This window comes from Rhinolophus sinicus, chromosome 15 (assembly GCF_057876585.1).
Source record: "Rhinolophus sinicus isolate RSI-liver-muscle chromosome 15, RSI-T2T, whole genome shotgun sequence".
Classification (NCBI taxonomy): Eukaryota; Metazoa; Chordata; class Mammalia; order Chiroptera; family Rhinolophidae; genus Rhinolophus; species Rhinolophus sinicus.
Window position 1 is genome coordinate 104,991,829 of NC_142515.1, and position 19,924 is coordinate 105,011,752.

Below are 19,924 nucleotides of genomic sequence, written 5' to 3' on the forward strand. Positions count from 1 at the left end.
AATATGATATGATGTAATGTAATGTAATAAATGAACTAACTGAAGAGAGGTACCATATACGAAACCAGGATAGGAGAATGGCCCTAGCTGCTCCCCAATCTCACACGCTGGGTCCTGGCTACTATGTTACGGTGTTTTCACTTGAGAGGTGATGGAAGAGATGTGGGAGATAATCAAATTCCTGAACAGTTAACTTTCCATGGATTATTTACTTCTTGGATTAGTCCTAACACCTTTTAAATGCCAAAGGGGTTTTCCCCAACTCTTAAGCATTCTTCTGAGTCATCATATTGCATCCGTCGGAGTTCAAGGAATGCAAATTCAGTTTATATTAGCTTAAACAACACAATTAGAAAGGAAAATCCCTCGAGGCAAAGAACACCTATCAAAGACAAATTTAAATTACCTTTGATCATAGTAATCAGGGAAATGAGGAACCAATGTAATTGTGTTTTTCAATCGCTAAGGAAAAATGTTTTAATGTTTTCTTTTATAGGCATTTTATAATCCTAATGTTCTTTTATACTCTTTTTAAATCACTCCTTCAATCTGAGCCCAATGAAAGTGGATGAGCCAATCTCGATCATTCTCAATGTATTCCCCCTCATTGTCAATGTACAAACATAATTTTATGCTTTATAATTTAATTGTTTGCATATATATTCTTTTTGTATTGATTCAACCCACATTCTTATTATTTTTAATTTCACTATAATAGTTTATAATAATAGCTGCTATGTCTATAATGAGTCATGCACTCTATTAGGAATTTATACATATATTATATTTACTCCTCACAACAACCCTACAATGTAGGTATAATTATTCTTGATGTATAAATGAGGAAATTAAGTCTGAAAGAGGTTGTCAGTGGTGGAGCTGGAATTTAGTAATTTATTTCTAATGAGTATTAGAAATAATAGAATATTCTAAGTAAGACTCCCTGTGGTCTGTCTCATTCCCAAGTCTCCCATTAACATAATGCCACACTTTCTTTTATTGTGTTGATACATTAGTTTGCTTAGCTGATCCCCTACTGTTAGGCATTTCGGGTTATTTCTGATTTCTTGCAGTGATAGCAATATCTCAGGGAAAATTTTTTCATAACTGTAATCATCCTGGATCCCCATGTAGCTCAGTTTCTACACAGCCACACAAAATTGCCTAAAAGTAATTTTGAAGATAAATTCCAATTTTCATTTTGTCTCTCAAAGAAAAATCAGAGGGTCCAGTTCAAAACTGTTTTAATGCTTCTCAGATCTCCTTCCTTCATTCCTCAGTTCTCTCACACTCTATAACTGCTATCAAGGCAATGGCAGTCTGAACCCCTAAACTCCCAACAAGCCCAAACCCCACAGCTCTTCCGTGTTTTCCCACCTCCCCTTGGCTCTTTATTTTATAGATCAGTGTATCTTCTTGGGCCTGGTCCTTCACCTGACCCTACTCAGTCTGTTCTGGCTTCTCTATTCATTCTAATAATCCATCCCAAAAGGAAAGAAATCACCTTTTGTGGGAGTTGGAGATATAGATTGTACAGAAACAGGATAGGAGAAAACAGAAAACACTTACACACGAGTATATTTTTTCATTTAATTTGTAAATGAAAGGTTTTTCATGTTTTCATTCATTTTAGTTTCTTTCCCCCTCTTGAATTATAGTCTCCCAAGTGAGATTCCCGGGTCATTGAATAGATCTAGAATAGTTTTAATTGAGAAGGATCCCTACTAATTAAAAAATACATTATATAACTATAATGAAGTTGATTTGTCATAAGGCTTGTACAAAATACATTTTTGCTTTATGTGCCTTTTTAGGTAGTCAGTGTATTTTATGATTATAACGAAAGTTCATTATAAAACTGATTACTTTATAATAACTGTAATAAATATCTACATGTGCAATGCATTAGTATACAAAATACACGTATTCCCAAACTTCCCTATTTTCTCTAACGGGCTAAAGAAGAAAAGAGAGATTTAGACTCCAGTGAAGTGGCTTTTTCAGGTGGTAGGTGTTCCCATAGAGCCTTTCTTTGGGTTTTAGGGAGCCCTCAAATTATCTTTGATCAGTCACTGACCTTGGGGCTGATTTAGGATTCTCTTTGGGGAAAATTGCGAAGTAACCAAAGTTTTTGTTTGGCATGCCCCAGATTACTTCGACATCTACTTCCTGTCTCCGGCACTCTTTTTTTCCAGGTCTTCCTGTTGACATTTCCTCCCCAATCACATCAATCATTTATACATTGGTGGAACTTTGACCCAATGTACTCCCTTTCTCAGGGATATTTGCATGTCATACCTTCTCTTCAACTGTGAATGCAAAGGTTTGTTTCTGGTCTTGGACTTTGGCACTGAGGAGCTAATACAGAAACTCTAGGCGGAGAGGAGCTGCCCAGGTGCCATCTCTTGAAATTGTATTTTATAAGTACATATTTTATCAGTTTAATGATATGGCCAGCTCCCAACTTACTATTCTTATGTAACTGCAAGTTCTGAGGTCAAGTGCACCTTTGTGTACATACTCAGGTCTTGCACGGGCTCACAAATATAAGTATGAGAAAGGACAGGTGGGTAAATGTGGAATTAGTAACTGTGGAATTTACTAATTAGGGAAACAAATAAATGCATGCTATTTATTAGGAATAAATTACTAACCTCGCTTTCTATGCCATTCTTATCTCTTTCTTCTAATGACTCTCTGGTATCAGAGTAAACCTGGAACTTTTTGTTTTCTTTTGTCTCCCCCCCGCCCCCCCCAGTTTGACAAATGGACAGATTCTCAAAGGAGAAGAATCCTCACAGGCCTGTTCGAACGCTGCTCCCTGTCACAGCAAAAGTTCTGCTGTCGAAAGCTTCAGGAAAAAATTCCTGCAGAAGCTCTGGATTTTACTACCATGCTTCCAAGGGTGTTATCTTTGTACATCTTTTCTTTCCTGGACCCCCGAAGCCTTTGTCGTTGTGCACAGGTAAAGACAAAGACATAATAGGGCATTTTATAAGGACAGCCTAGAAAACTCTGAAACTTGAGGAGGAGAAAAGCGCATACAGCAAGTCCTCCAATAACATCGTTTTGTTTAACTTCACTTCGTTATAACATTGATGAGATGCCTTAGGAAATTAACTCTTGTTTATATCAATTAGCCTATCGCAAACTGGTTTTGTTAGACCTTGTTTCATTTAAAGTTGCAGAACCTATCCACGTGACGTTAAGTGAGGACTTGCTGTACACAAAACCAAGAAATAGATGAGATGATCAGCATGTTTAGTCTGTAATTTGGATTAACCCCACATCTCCTTTGTGTCTAACTTTGTATTGGGTGCACCAAAGGGAGGAAAAAGTACAAGACATCATTAATGTCCACAAAAAAACTGTTAGCTAGTTGGGAGGACAAACTCACATAGAAAAAAATGGTTCATCAGCAGGATAGTCTTACATTGCCCAGTATGCAACTACTGTAGTATACGATCCTAAATTGTACAGTGCAGGCCATTTATAAATAGAAAAGCTAAAAATAAGGTGCTAATGAGATATGTACAAAAAAATAAGAGACTAAAAGAGTTCAGAGTGAGCAGATGTGCTCACGGAGGCCTTGGAAAAGGAGCTGACCATTATGTTCTTACGAGTAATTCCATGGTGTATTAAACTGTAGTTAAATTACCTAAGATATAAAACTGGTAGTTATTTTGTTGAATCTTTTCATACAGTCTAGTAACACTAGAAATTACCTGTTACTATGTATTCATATATGTGTAACGTGTTAACGTTAGTTTTTAAAATTAAGAAAATGAATTCAGTGAAAGATGAATTGCTCAATAAATGGTGCTGGCACAACTGGACATCTAGCTGAAAAAAAATCTAGTAGGATGAAAGATTGATATGAAATCGAAGGAAACTACTAAAGTACTCAGAGAAAACATAGGAAAGGAGGCCTTTGTAAGTATTCTATTACACTCAGAAGCCTTAAAAGAAATACAATTTAAAATCTTGCTTTATTCATTTTGTATATATAATATTTGTTATATATATTTTATAAATGAGAATAAAGAAAGCTAGATTTTAAATTGTGACTATAAAAATTAAAATTGCTATATAGAAAAGAAAAATGTAAATATAGGTTGGGGGTTAATCCAAACTATACAGACTAAACATACTGACCATATCATCTAAACAGTGAAAACACATTGCCAAGAAAAGGCTAATTTCCTTATTTTTTTTAGAGAATTCCTATAAATCTGTATTAAGGGGGAAAAGAAAAAACCTCTAGCAACCCAGCAGGAAAATGAGCAAAGGAAATGAGCAAGTGATTCACAGAAGGCTATGTAGATGTTTCTAAAATTCGTAAGATGCTTAGCCTCATTATGTCATGTCACCTTTCATGATTCAGATTAATATATTTTTTAATGATAACAGAGGGTGTATCTTACAGAGGGTGTGAGATAACAAGAACTTTCACATATTGTTGGTCGATAAATCGGTACAATCACCATGGAGACCAATTTGAGAATATTAAATATTTAAATAAAGATTTCCTTTGACCCAGCAGTTCCACTTCTTGGAATTTGACAAGTATTGTCAACATATATGCGAAATTATGTCTGTACAAGAATATTGCAACATTAGTTGTAATAGCAAAAGTTTGGAAACAATGGAAATGTCCAACTTTAGAGGACTGGTTAAATAAACTGCAACCATCTCTAAGATATATCATCAGTTAACAAAGCAAAGGTGCAGAACTGTCCTACCATTTTTGAAGATAAAGAATACATACATATTTGTTCATATAGACCTAGAATATTTCTGGAATGACACACAAGAAGCTGGTAGCAGTGGTTACATCCAGGGAGGGAAATGAGTGACTAGAAGACTGAGATGAGAGAGAGACTTCCTTTTCACCGTGTGGCCCTTTGAATCTTTAAATTTAGTATTGATGTAGACATATTACTTATTCCAAAAATGAAACAATTTTTTTAAAAGCATAACATTCTAAATGTTCAATAATAGGAGAGTATCATGATGAATTATGCAGCTATTAGAAAACATGATTTGGAAGAACCGAGATCCTTAAGATATGTTAAATGAATGCATGATTTTAAATTGTATATAGTTTCCCAATTTTGTTTCGTACATACCTTAAAAAAAAAAAGACAAAAAGGAAAAGAACTCTACCAGGTTGTTAATAATGGTCATCTCTGTTTGATAGGGTTATGGATATTATTTTATTTTTTTTAACTTCTCGGAATTTTCCGTTTTCTGCAATGAGAATGTTATCGTCATTCAAGGGAAATGTTGTTTGAAATAGCTAATCCTATCATCTATGTGTATCGTATGTCAATCTAGCAAGATTTCAGCATTATATTTATTTCCAGTACTGATTGTGAGGAAGACACAGGTAGTTGTTCTTCAACTAGATGTAACGTGAACAATAAATTTATTACAGTAAAATGAGCTTAGGGCTGCTTAAAAAGACAGGGAGTGTCTTATAGTTTTATCTACCTTTCAATTCTCCTAATTCTTGTCTGCCTTTAAAAAAACAAAAACCTTATCTACCCTTGGGAAAAAAACAACTTAAATACTCAGGTCTAAACAAGATCTAAGGAAAAGAATAATAATTGAGAAATTTTTCTCCCTATCCCCTCCCTCCAAAACCTCACCTTTCTACTGAATTCTGAGTTAATTAACCATCAGGGATTAAGGTTGTTTCATTCTTGGTTGAACAAAGTAGGTGTGATTTCTCTTCCTGCCTGGGGGCTGTATCAGATTCTCTAACCTTTTTCCTCCTTCCAGTTCCTTAACTTCTGATTTCTTCTAATTGTGCCCTCCTTTCTCCTGCATATCTCATCTTCAGCATAGAAAACAATGCCAAACATATTAGGAACTCAGTACATGGTGGATGGAAGGAGGGAGGAAAAGAGGTGATAGATAAGTGGATGTATGGATAGAGAGGCCCCTTATAGAGTATTCTGTTTGTTTTTGGTGTTCAAAATTATTAATTAATCGTGAAAAAGAGGCCAGTTTTCCAAGGATAAGATTTGGGTTTGAAGGTTAGATGTCATCTTTGCAACTCTTAACATCTAAGACACAGAACCCCTAGTGTCAACTTTACATATGAACTTTCTCCTATTTCCAGCAAGATTTATTCAAAATGGAGACTAAATTAATGTAAGTACTGCTACACATAGAGTGACCTCTACTGTTTGCTGGGTGTGTGAAATTGACCATAATGCTGTGGAAATGGAATGTACAGAACAAGTACTTTGTGTGCTATGGAATCTTAAAGATGATACAAGACACATTATATACTATCAGTGTTTGAGTTCTATTTATAAAATGTATCTTTAGTTAAATCATAAGAATGGAGTGGAAACAGGTGCATACCATGAAAAGAGTAAACAATATGCAGACCTGAGTTTCTATAACCTTTGTATAGCTTTTCTATGAAATTCAGGAACCTTTAGGAAATTCCAGAGTTTGTCTAAGCCTTAGTTTCCTCATTTGCAATATGAGAGAAATAATTTTACTTCCCTCCTCAGGTTGGTTGCTATGAGGATGGTGAATAGATGCTCAATAAATATTAGTGGACTCTGCTTCTAAGTCTGGATTAACATGTAAAGAAAATCCTTCAGCCTGGATAGGAAGCATTTCGAGTAAGAGGTAACTAAGTTGTGATTTGGAGGAAAAGAACAAAAAAAGTTGCTTCAGGTCCAGGATGACATGACCACTCAAAACCTAGAGAAAGTGGACATGTACACTGAGTCGGTGTTTCTGTTTTTTGTCCTGTTTTTCCAGGTGAGCTGGCATTGGAAGAACTTAACTGAGCTGGATCAGCTCTGGATGCTCAAATGTTTACGGTTTAACTGGTACATCAGTTTTTCTCCAACTCCCTTTGAGCAGGGCATATGGAAGAAGCACTACATTCAAATGGTGAAAGAACTTCATGTTACTAAGCCTAAGGTAAATTTAGGGTAAAAAGCAACATACTCACAAGCATCATCTATTTAGGAATTTTAGAACTACGAGTAAATGATCACACTTGAATTTAGGGAAGGGTGTTGGTTAAAGAAGTATAATATGTCTTCCAAATTCTCCTTGTTTGAGAACTTGACAGCCCGTTCAAGATATCCATCTTATTTGAGAGTGTTTATCGGACACTCCCAAATCACAGCTCCACTCAGGAGGTTAGGACTGGAGTTCCTCACTCAGTCCAGGTCCTGGATTTTCTATCTCTGACTCTCATGCCAGACAATTTTGACACTGGGACTCTGGGGGTAATGCACAGTATTTGTTATGTATGGATCATCAAATTTTACTTTACTAATTCAAATTGCTATGATTCTTCCAGGTGAACTGAAGTTTATTTTTGTATTATTTACAAAGAAAAGTAGTTAGGGAAGGGCATAGTGGAATATTCAAGTTCTTTTTAAGCTAGAAACTAGTAATGTAAAGCATTTACATATCATACAAAGTAAATAATACAAGAATATTTTTTCTAGTGGCTTTCTATGCATTACTCACATAACCAATGTTTTATGTTTATTCTTGTAGTCACAGTTAATTAGATAACTTATGGGAAATTTTTATGAGCCTTTTTTCAATGGCATGATCTATACATATACAGAGCTGTGCATTGCTTGGTGCAATAAATGAGTTCCTGAAAAGTTATGTGTAAATTAAATTTTTAGATGATTTTTAAAACCACAGCGTCCCATATTCTATGCAAAAGCTACAGTGGATGCTTTTAAATTTGAATAATCCTTTTGAAATATGAACAGTCAACTCCAAGTTGCTCACTTGGGTTTAGTTTTATTTGTGTTTTCTGAAAGTAGAATCCATCTACATTTAATATAGTAATAAACTATGCACAATTAATATTGTTACAACTGCAATGATAAAACTAGCCTCTCTGATTTCAGTAATTGGTGTGCTCCATGAGGATTTCTTTAAAAAGAAAAATTTAAACTGCAGTGATGGAGAAGTTAATTTAAAGTTATTTCTTTTCTCATAAGGCTTTTCTTGACTCTCATTCTCAGTTGTGAGCAGAGAATGGCATTTACTAGCTGAAGCTTAGGTTATTCTGGGGCAGAGGAAAGAAAGTGGTTAATCAACTTCTAGAATGAAAAGAGGTTTTGAGTATTATATATAAAACTGACTTCAATGCTTTGTCTTCAGCACTAACTCTTTTTCCATAAAAATATTTATGCATAACTATATTTAAAAATAATGAATAGTTCTGATGCAAGAAAATTTCCACCTCTTTGCTTAGTATTAAATTTCTGTAGGGAGTACTTTGTTATATTAAACTTGAGTTTTCCTGTTAAAGAAATAGACCTAAATTAGAAAGACAAAGGTTAATAACATCAAATAGTAACTTCATAATAACATCAAATAGTAAATTTATTGGTTAAAGAAAAGAAATAGACCTCCGTCTATTTTTCAGTCAGAAAGACTAAGGCTATAAAGCCATCTGACTACGGTTTTAAAGTCAACTGTCAGTCAGCACAACACATACTTGAATAATTTGTGTAATTCCCTGAAAGGTTGCTCCAATGATGGAGAACATAGGCAGCCACTAGAGTAGAGCATAATTTACCTTCATTCAAGCACCATCACTATCTCCCTCCCCTCAATACCTGTACCTGGCATGAAAGCATTTTATGAACAGATGGTAGTGGTTAGTACTAGTTACCTCAACCTTAAAATGAGAGGCCTGGACTAGCATGATCGTTATAACTGTAAAGCTACACTATCTATTCCAAGAAACATAATTTCAAAAAGACTTCATAAAAAAAAAAAAAAAAGAAATTAAGTTAAACCCAAAGTAGATAGAAGGAAATAATAATGAACAGCTGAGATCAATGAAATTGAAAGTAGATAATAGAGAAAAATCAATGAAACCAAAGCTGCTTCTTTGAAAACATAAATAAAATTGGTAAGTTTCTAGCTAGACTGCTCCATGAAAAAAAGAGATAAAACACAAATTACTAGTAACAGGGACAGAAAAGGGGAGCATCAGTACAGATCCTGTAGTCATTCGAAGGATGATGAAAGAATATTAGGAATAATTCCATGTCCCTGAATTCAACAACCTAGGTGAAATGGACGACCCTTGGAAACCATGAATTACGAAAACAGTCTCAATGAGAAATAAAAAACACGAATGAATCTTTACCAATTTAAAAATTGAATCCCGAACTTTAAAACTTTCCACAAAACTCCAGACCCAGATAGATTGAGTGGTGAATTCTAGCACACATTTAAGGAAGAAATACCACTTCTACATGAACTCTTTCAGAAAATAGAGAAAGAGGGAACACTTCCCTCTTTATACAAAAACCAGATAAAGATTTTGCAAGAAAACAAAACAAAACCACAGACCAATATCCGTCATGAACATAGACATAAAAATCCTTTGAAGATTATTAGCAAATTAAATCCAGTGATATAGGAAAAAAGAATAATACATGATAGCCAAGTGGAATGTATACAAGGAGAGTAAGGCTGACATATTAAAAAAATCAATTGATGTTAATTCACAGAATAAAAGAGCAAAGATGTGTGATCATTTCAGTATATGCAAACAAAAGCATTTAAAAAAAAAAATCAGCATCCATTCATGATTTTAAAAATTCTCAAAAAGACTAGGTGAACAAACATTTTGTTTACTTAACACAGGAAAGTTATCACAGTTGTCATTATTGCCTATTTTGTTAAAATGTCGAGCATTTTGTAATTTTCAGAATTCATGTTTATTTGTATGCAACTACTAGTGTTTATGCCTGAATTTTCCCCGCTGAATTGATTTGAATTATCATGTATTACTTATTCTCAGTAATATTCAACCAGACCTCCTCTAGCAAAAGCAGATTTCATGCAGTGTAAGCTCAGAGAAATGAAATACATGTCCATTCTAAATGAGACCTTCACAAAATATTGAGTGCTAAGCCCGTAATGAGCTATTGGTTATATACATTTAAAATATCTTCTTAATCATTTGTGAAATGAGTAAATGTTTTTTAAAAACTGTTATGTACTAGATGCTAAAGGTACAATGATCCTGTACAACCATGCTTTAAGGAGCCTAGTCTTGTGGCCTAGGATATACACAGACAGTTACAACGCTGAGTACTAAGTACTATCCTGTAATAGAAATATATACAAAGAGCAGTTGAAACAAGGACAAGACACTAACTGATTCTGCCTGGGGGTACTGGGGGATTTCTTAATTTTCACAAGCAATTCAAGCAAACCAATTCTCCAAGCAAAGCTTCCCTAATCTCTTAAAGAACAAAAATTAAGCCTTTAATGGCTTCTCAACATACCAATACCATTTCCCTAAGGCTACAACCACATAAACATCTTATGAATTTCACATACAAAAAATAGACTTTCAATTGGGAAAATAAAGCAGAAGTATTTGGGGAGAGCAGATGAAGTTTTGATAATTGATAAAATCTATAGTCTACCCCTGTGTAACTCAAAATGGTCTCCACAGGGTATTGCATATAACACAAGGTTATAGGTAATTAGCGCTGGAGTATGTCTTTTGAATGTGTATGTTTTCATGGGTAAATTAACCTCACTTGTGGAAAAACTATACAATGGTGCAGTAGAAGTGACTGTACAGATCAGAGAGGTTCAGACAGTCCTGGATTCAAATTCTCTGACCCTGTGTCTTAATACTTATTTAGTAGTGGGCCAACTAAATAAGAAGGTTTATCCTATCTTGAGTTTCCTCTTCTGTAAAATGGGAGTAGTAACAATTACTTTTCAGTTATTGTAAAGGTTAAATAAAATGATGCATGAAAACTTCCTGAGACAGGGCCTAGCACATAGCAAGTACTCCTGGGTTGTGGGTGCCGTAATCGTTATCACCATTATCACTGCCCTCATGGTGATGATGATGATGGTGATGGCGATGATGATGATGATGATGATGATGGTGATGGTGGTGGTGGCGATGATGATGATGGTGGTGGTGGTGGTGGTGATGGCGATGATGATGATGGTGGTGGTGGTGGTGGTGATGGCGATGATGATGTTGATGGTGGTGGTGGTGGTGATGGCGATGATGATGATGATGGTGGTGGTGGTGGTGATGGCGATGATGATGATGATGGTGGTGGTGGTGGTCGTGATGGCAATGATGATATTCTTTGTTTTATTGTTGTTATTACATTGTGCTAAGTAGAGAAATAATTAATTTTCTTCTTCTAGACACCTCCCAAAGATGGGTTTGTGATTGCTGATGTTCAACCAGTTACAGGCAGTTCTCCAGAGGGAAAACAGTCTTCATCAACTTTCCGATCCTCTTCCTCTTTAAGAAAGAAGAATCAGCCAGGGGAGAAAGAGCTCCCACCCTGGCGATCCTCTGATAAGCATCCAACAGATATCATCCGCTTCAATTACCTGGACAACTGTGACCCCATCGAGCCAATCTGGCACGGGTGAGAAGCTCCATGTCTTTCCCACCTCTTTACTTTCAGAAACAGTGTGCTGGTACCGCAACATACAAGTATGAAGAGATGAAAATAGAACTTACTGTGAAAAACAAATGCTTTTCTATACACAGAATTAAAAAGTAATCGAAAAACAAAGGAACCATTACTGGTAAATTTGCCCTGTTTGTTAGGATTGGTTTGCATTTTGTATTTGTCGTGATTTAACATTACAATTTTTTTGTTACTATTTTAATACCTCAAATTCCAGTCCAGCACCATAGGGTTCATTCTAGTCTTTCCCTTTTCCACATTTGCACCTCCTTCTCTGACAGTGAGAAACCGGGCTCTCATATTTATTTATTGTTTGCTATATAGATATTATATATCGTATATATTATGTATTGTACAGTTGACCCTTGAAAAACATAGGCATTAGGGGTGTCAACCCCCACACAGTAAAAAATCCGCGTGTAATTCTTGACCCCCCCCAGAACCTAACGATAGCCAGCCCTTCACATTCACAGAGTCAACCAACTGCCGAGGGAAAATGGTGTGGGAATCTGTGGTTGGGAATCCATGGCTGAGAATGCGAAAATAACTGGTTTTGATCTGCAGTTGGTTGAATCCACAGATGCTCAACCAGGATATAAAGGAACAACTATATTTACTGAAAAAAAATCTATGTATAAGTGGACTCACACAGTATAAACCGGTGTTGTTCGAGGGTCAACTGTATGGCCGTATATAATCTTGTATAAAAATTGTGTTTATATAATTGTATAAATACACACACATACAGAGTATATATTTACTTACAAGTTCTGAAAGTCATATACCATTAGCAACGACAATCTAACCGGAATTCAACATTTGTTTATGGTTCTTTTTGCCTTTAGTCGGAAGGTACATACTCTTATTACTGTGTTCAAAATTTACATGGGTTCTTTCTTTTTTAGCATCTCCTTCAGTGTGGGTATATTACATGGTTCTAAAGTTAAAAGTATGTAAAAGTATATAAAAAGTGTGTACAAAACATATACTCGGAGAAGTACCCTCCTGCCCCATTTCTTCCACTCCATTCCCACCCTGTCGTCTTTTCTACCTCATTCCCACTAACACATTTCATTCATTTTTTTATTGTTGCTTTTTACACAGAGTTACAAGAGATACAATTTTCCAACTATCTGATTGACAAAAACTTTAAAGTTTGACAGTATATTCTATTGGTGAGACTGTGGGCAAACAGGTACCCCTCATACATTGCTAGTGGGAATATACACTGGCACAGACCTTATGGAGATAATTTTGACAATACCTAGCAAAAATCATATGTATTTACATTTTGACCCAGCAATCCCACTTCAAGTAATCAATGTTGAAAATACCAAAATTACATCTGCACAAGGATATTTATGGCAGCATTGTTTATTTTAAAATATTGGAAATAACTTAAATGCTCATATATAGGAGAGTGTTTGTTGAATAAGCTATCTATGGTCCAGTCACACAGGCAGTACTAAGCAACTGTGAAAAATGAATGAGGAAGATCTGATAAGGAGTGATTTCCAGGGTACATTGTTAACTGAGAAAAACACATTACAAAAGAGTATCTATAGTATGCCATCCCTAATAATATAGAAAGAAAGAAAAGTAAGAAAATATACATCTGTATCTGTATAGACATATGTATTCACTTATTAACACACACGATAAATAAGAAATTAAACAAATTTTGAGATATTTGAGAATGTTTTAATACATCTGCCATGTTTTTAGAATATATTTCAACACAGTGACCTCAACGCAGCATAGGATAGTGACAGCGTACAGGCTGTGGAGTCACACTGCTTGTATTCAAATTCAGACTCCCACACTTCTAGCTGTGTGACCCTGGGGAGGCTCTTAACCTCTCTGTGCCTATTTCCACATCTGTAAAATAATGTGATACCTAAAGTAGGATCACTGTGAGGATTAGTCTATGTAACATGCTTATAACAGAGCCTGACCCATAGCAAGTAAGCACTTCTTTTGTGGGATGGTTCCTAAAATTATATTATTTGGCTAATAAAGGAAAGGGTTATCCCAGAAGGCTTGCTGACTTGGGGACATTCAGATTACAAGTGTGTTTTCAGGACCACTGGGGTTTCTTTGGAGTTGATATGAGATGAGAGTGGTATCCCTCATTAAGCAAAAGTTGAGCTCTTTGAGGGCACAGAGCATGCCTCACTCATCTTTACATCACGGCTGACTAGCATTACAGTATTCACTAAATGTTTGATTTTGAACAAAGTGTAGCCTTTGATTCATGAACTTTACATTCATCTGTTTGTATTAGAAAAAGTCCAATTAGTTGGCTGATAATTTAGAAAGTACTGGGGGAGGGAACAAGATATAAAACAGAGTTTAAAGTAGGTACTATTATTTACATTAAAATGGGTAGAGGTGAAAGAAAAAATATATATATTTATATTTATATGTACATAAAATATCTCTGGAATATATACAAGACACTGATACTGTCATTTGCCTTCAAGGAGGAGAAGTGTAAGCTGAAGACAAGATGGATAGGAAAGTTTTCACTACGTAGCCTTTTGAACTCTTGGATTTTGAACCACTGTGAATGTACTGACTATGTATTGTTAATGGATCCCTGACGATAGTATTTAAGAGTTTGAATGTGGCCCTTCGTCTGGACTAGACTGGTAAATGAGAGAGAGGCAAACTTATATACTCAGGCAATATGAATGGTACATTAACAAAATATACTCTTCATCTCCCGAGTTTTCTGTGAGACTCAAATACCCTGTGTGAAAGGCAATAATTACATTAAACAACGTAATTAAAAGGCAGAGATAATCAGAATGGGTAAGAAAGCAAGACCCAACTGTATGCTTTTTACAAGGGGCACACGTTAAATATAATAACACAGATAGGTTTAAAAATAAAGTGATGAAATAAGATGTGCCATGCAAAAAGTAAGCATAAGATGCCAGAATGACCATTAATATCAGGTAAAATACACATCAAGACAAAAAGTATTACCAAAGATAAAAAAGGACATTCATAATGATACAGGATCAACTAAACAGAAAGACATAATTGTTACAAATGCATATTATCTAATTTCAAAGCCTCAAAGTACATAAGGCAAAATTGACAGATCTAAAGAAATAGACGATTCCACGAATATATTTTTTTTTCAAGTGCATGTGCTGCATTACCAAAACAGACTGATGCTTGGACTCTTTAAAGAGTCAGTGGGGGGGTGGGGGGAGGAAGAGGTGGGGAAAATGTTCTAGAACATGAGACATAACAAGCAAATGCAGTTTGGATCTAGATGGGATTTTGGTTCAAAAAAGAACTATCATAGGCACTCTTGGGATAATTGCAGAAATCTGATATGAACTGAGCATTAAATGATTTTTTAAGTTTTCTGTTCATTTTCTAAGGTATGCTCATACTAGTGTGACCGTAGGCAAGTGTCTTTATCTTAGGAGATGAGTGCTGAAGTATTTAGGGGTGAAGTGTCTGCAATTTACTTTCCTACGGTGTGGCATAGATAGATAGATAGATAGATAGATAGATAGATAGATAGATAGATAGATAGATAGATAGATAGATATAGATATACATATAGATATAAAAGATAAAGCAAAATATTATCAATTGCTGCATATAGTTGGAGAATATATGGGTAATCACTGTACTATTCTTTCAACTATTATGTATATTTAAAATTTCTTAATTAACAGTTGAGGGAAATTTTTGAAAGTTAAGCAGCAAGAAATATTTGGGCAAAACTGATCTTTTAAAATAAAATTTTTTATAATGGAAATTGAAATATATACAAAAGTAGAGAGAACAGAACCCCTTGTAACCATCATTAACAGGTTTCAACTCGTGATCAATCTGGTTTCATTTATTCCTCACCCACTCTTCCCTTCCACTAGGTTACGTTTGAGGTAAACCCAAACATCACATTATTTCATTCATACATATTTCAGTTCATATCCTTAAAAGATAGATTCTGTCCAAACATCATAACTTGATACTAAATGGCATCTAAATCAATGAATGAGTCCTTAATATAATCAATCAAATATCAAGTCAGTTTCCAGGTTTCCTTGGATGTCTCATAAGTGGTTGATGTTTTTTAACAGTGTTTTTAATCAGGTTCCAAATAAGGCATACATACTGCGTTTGATCCATGTGTCACTTAAGTCTTCATTTTTTATTTTTATTTTTTTATCCAGAGGTTTCTCCTTCCCTCCCTTCTTTCTTTCCTTCCTTCCTTCCTTCCTTCCTTCCTTCCTTCCTTCCTTTCCTTCCTTCCTTCTTTCCTTCCTTCCTTCCTTCCGTCTTTCCTTCCCTCCCTCCTTCCTTTCTTTTCTTTCTCTTGCAATTTGTTTGTGATAGAAGTCAGGTCATTTTTCCTATAGAGCTTCTCACCTTCTGAATTTTGCTGATTGTACTCCCAACATGCAGCTTAACATGTTTCTCTGTCTCCTGTATTTGGCCATCCTGGTGGTAAGATCTAGAGGCTTGAGTATATCATAGTCATGTATTCCCATCATAAAGCACATAATACCTGGTTGTCTCTCGTTTTTGATATTAGTGGCAATTGATGATTATTGCCTAAATCCATTATTGTAGATGAACTTATCCTGGAAACAGCCAGACAGCAAATACATTAGGCTTAATAGGACATATCTCTGTCACAACTGCTCCACTCTGCCATTGTAGCCTGAAAATAGCCATAGACAATATGCAAAAAATAAGCATGACTATGTTCCAATCAAACTTCATTTATAAAAACAGGCATCAGGCTGCTGTTGGCCTCTGGGGTGTAGTTTACTGATCCCTACTTTATCCTAATATATATATTTTTAGAAAACAAATACTAATATTAAAACAAATAATAGGACTACTGAAAACAGTTTAAGATCCCTTTGCCTGCGTTTTTGTCCTAAGGATATATTCTACTAAGAATATTCACCATGTTAAAGTCCCATGAAGTAATTCTTCTGTGCGTGTTAATGCCACCAACTTGATAGACAAGATCATTTGGTTCTTTTTGTTTTCAGATTTTAGGGATTGTGTTCTTTGTTTTGTTTTATAATTTTGAGGAAAATTGAGATGGTTCCAAAGTCAAATATACAAAACAAGGTATATTTGGAGAAGTCTGTCCCTACCCCTCCCTACTGTTCCTTGTGCCTGATTGGGTCACTGAAGAATCCTACTTATAGGTAATCATTTTTCAAAACGTTATGGTGTAGTCCTTCCATTTAAAAGAAAACATAAGGAAATACACACACACACACACACACACACACACACACACACACCATTTTAAGATAAATAGTAGCATACAATACATACCACTTTATCCACTTTTCTGGTTTTTGTTTTTTTTTCTCATGTAACAATATATCCTGGAGATCACTCCACAGTTGTGTATAGAAATATTCTGCCTTCTTTTTTATAATTTATAATACTCCATTGTGTGGATGTGCCAGAGTTTATTCAACCAGTTCTCTACTGATAGACATTTTGGCTTGTTTCCAGTTGAGTGAAGACAGTCTTTTAAATCACAGGAACAACAGCATCAAATTGACAAATTTTTAAAAAGATTATTTGTAATTTTTCCAATGCCTTCCAATTTACAGAAGAAGGAAAAGACATGAAATGATCCCAGGTTCCAGCCGACAATCACATGATAAGAAAAATAAATTGCAGGACAGATGTAAGCTAAGAAAAGCACAGTCACTGGTGAGTATTGCTTACAAGACTCCCCACCATAAAGTTAATGAAAATCGTTGGATCTCTAATCCTATTTGTAAAATTGAATTTGTTTTTTTTAATCAGAATCATCAAGTGGTGGTTTAAATCCCAGTCTCTGACACTGACTGACAAGCTGTGTGACCGTGAAGGCACCTTTTATTTAATCTCTCTGAGCCTCTGTTTTCTCATCTGTTCAAAAAAAAAGACTAGATGAACCATTGTGTATGAATCTCCTTTGAAAACTGTACAATTTAAAGGGAACATTATTATCATTTGGTTCTTTCTTCTGCTGTGAATTCTTTGGGTTGGGGAAAGGGGGGGGCTATAGAAATTTCTCTATAGAAATTACTTCTCTTTAGAACGAAGGTTCTAAGAAAAAGGTATGCTTCCCTGCTACCAGTGGAGCACGATTATAAAAGTGCATTTCAAGTAACTTCAGAAAAAGTGAATTGAGGACTTTTCTTTCCCTAATGAAAAAATAGCTAATTGACTACCTAATAAAGTCAGTAATTGTGACTAGGGAGCATTATCATTACATAGCAGAGTTTTCCAAATTGTGGCTCTGTACCCCCAATGGATCCCTTGCAGCACATATGAGAGTCTTTGTAGCAAAGTAGAAGGAAATAAGAGTGGACTAAAAAAGTTCATATTTGTAGTAAAGATTTAGAAAAAATCTGAGGATACATACTCAAGGAAAATTAAATAAAATGGATGTCAACTGGGAGAAGAATAAGGATGTACTCATGAATAAATCACTTTTATAGCTCTGCTTTAAAGCCCTATTACTTTCTGTTTAAATGTATTTTCAAGTTTTATATTTTAAAAAGAGATAGAGAGAGAGATGAGATTTTTAAAATAGGGCAGTTTGTATTCTGAGGGGCCAATTTTGTTGGACTGGTGAGGCTTATCACAGACAGATGTACAAATGCCCAAGGGAATGGGGAAGCTTAAAGCAGAGCAGTAAAATTGTCAGTGGAAACCATTAATTGAGAAAAATAACTTTATGAGGCTTATCACATAGGCCATTCAGGCATGCTTCTGCTTGGTTTCCAAGTCCTTCCGAGGCCAGGAATACAAGAGAAATCTGGGGGAGAACAGGGAATTGGAAGATGATAAAAGTCGGTGGTGAGGTATGCTTACAAATTATCAGCATAGTCAAACATTTCTCTGGCTTAAAACAACAACAACAAAAATCAAAGGCTAAACAGAAGCCTTCACCATGGGCCTTTGACATTAAGCATCTGTCATGTACTAGCAGGGCTTGCTGAAGTTAGAATATTTATTCTCAATTGAAAACTTAAAAAGTTGTGCTGAAAGGGAAACCAGGGTAAATGAAACAATGATAGAGAACTGGGAAGCTATTAATAAGTGAAGCTCATGATTGTATTGGGTTACTTGTATTGTTTATGTAAATATACTGATTATATAATCACTATGTATGCCTAGTCGTTTTGCTGAGGAGCATACGGCATAACTAAGCCCTCCAAAAGTATGCAGTGATCTTTGACTTGCTGATGATGCCTATGATGACCGGCTATTTGGGCCACAGGGTGTGTGTGGCTAAGGCCTTGTCTCCACAAGGTGGCAGGTGGCCCTCACTGTGGGCCATATACCTACTAGGAAACAAGCAACCTCCTACGTGATGCCAGATGATTGAGAAAATGAAGAAACCCTGGATGTGGGGCCTGGAAGAAAAGGAAATGGGTGTTGAGGAAACTCTATTAGGGGACAACATACGGAGAGTAGGGAGTCAACAGAACTCTGACAACTTGCAGCTGTACAGTTTGGTAGGGACACAGCCGACGTGCGATTGTGGTGAGAAAATTACGTATTCATTTGATAGGAAGTTCCGGCATCCGTTAGACAGGTTTATCTAGGAGGATTTCAGGAGAAACTAGAGAAACTGGGGAGCCGGTGGAACTTAGGGGAACATATTATAAAGGCAAGGATGAGAGGGACAGACCCCAAAGCCGCTGACGAGGTGCCTGAGAACTGAACTTAAGTATCCCTTCCCCTACACCCAAGCAGAAAACGAGGTATGTGATACTCGGAGAAGTTAAAGCTTTGTGAATGGAAGGGGTAGAAGAGAAAGAAAGCACGGGAGCATAAAAGTACAAAGAATATGACTTAGATGATCGCTCCAGGCGATCGGGCCACTGGGACCGTATTCACTTTTTAGCTGTCATGACTTAGCACCTTCAGATAAGACAGTTCTCTCTACAAAGAGAAACATTCTTAGGGAAACAGTTTCAAATCCACATGTGTTGCTGTGAGCTCAGATGTTTTCTGTTATTTCATTGGTTTGAGTTTTCAGAGCCCACCCCTGAGAAGGGGACCTGATTTCCTCAGGCTTTCAATTCCAGTGCCACCTCGTTACAGCTGCTTCATTTAGCCACCTTTTCATGTGACTCACAGGTGGAAGATAAAGCCTAGATCCGATCATGGATGCTTTACAATTTTGAAGATTGTTTATTAAAATGATATACGTATTAAGAAATGCCCATATTGTTAATTATAATAAAATTCCATACAGAACAAAGCAATTGAAAAATATAAACACCACAGTACAACCAAGTACCATTTTAGTTAAACTCCAGAGATTTTTCCATCTTGTGTGAAGATGTGGAAAAAAAAAACACTAAAAAAATCTTATCAGCTGGCCCCACAATTCCTATTTGGGAAGGGTAAAGGAGGAGCTGTCTCCATGG

At 35.7% G+C, this 19,924-nt stretch overlaps 1 protein-coding gene across 5 annotated transcripts in view; it reads left to right on the forward strand.

Moving 5' to 3' along the window:
- FBXO16 (F-box protein 16) overlaps positions 1-19,924 on the forward strand; it is a 44,856-nt gene that overhangs the window by 17,469 nt on the left and 7,463 nt on the right. For 4 of the 5 annotated variants that reach the window (XM_019733271.3, XM_088792549.1, XM_019733272.3 and 1 more), the window contains 4 exons: positions 2,759-2,965; positions 6,787-6,951; positions 11,212-11,441; positions 17,102-17,204. In XM_019733271.3, the coding sequence (XP_019588830.3) occupies positions 2,759-2,965; positions 6,787-6,951; positions 11,212-11,441; positions 17,102-17,204 (705 nt within the window). Of the gene's footprint in view, positions 1-2,758; positions 2,966-6,786; positions 6,952-11,211; positions 11,442-17,101; positions 17,205-17,300; positions 17,503-19,924 lie in introns of those variants that run through there. The other variant, XM_019733273.3, reaches the window with a different exon arrangement.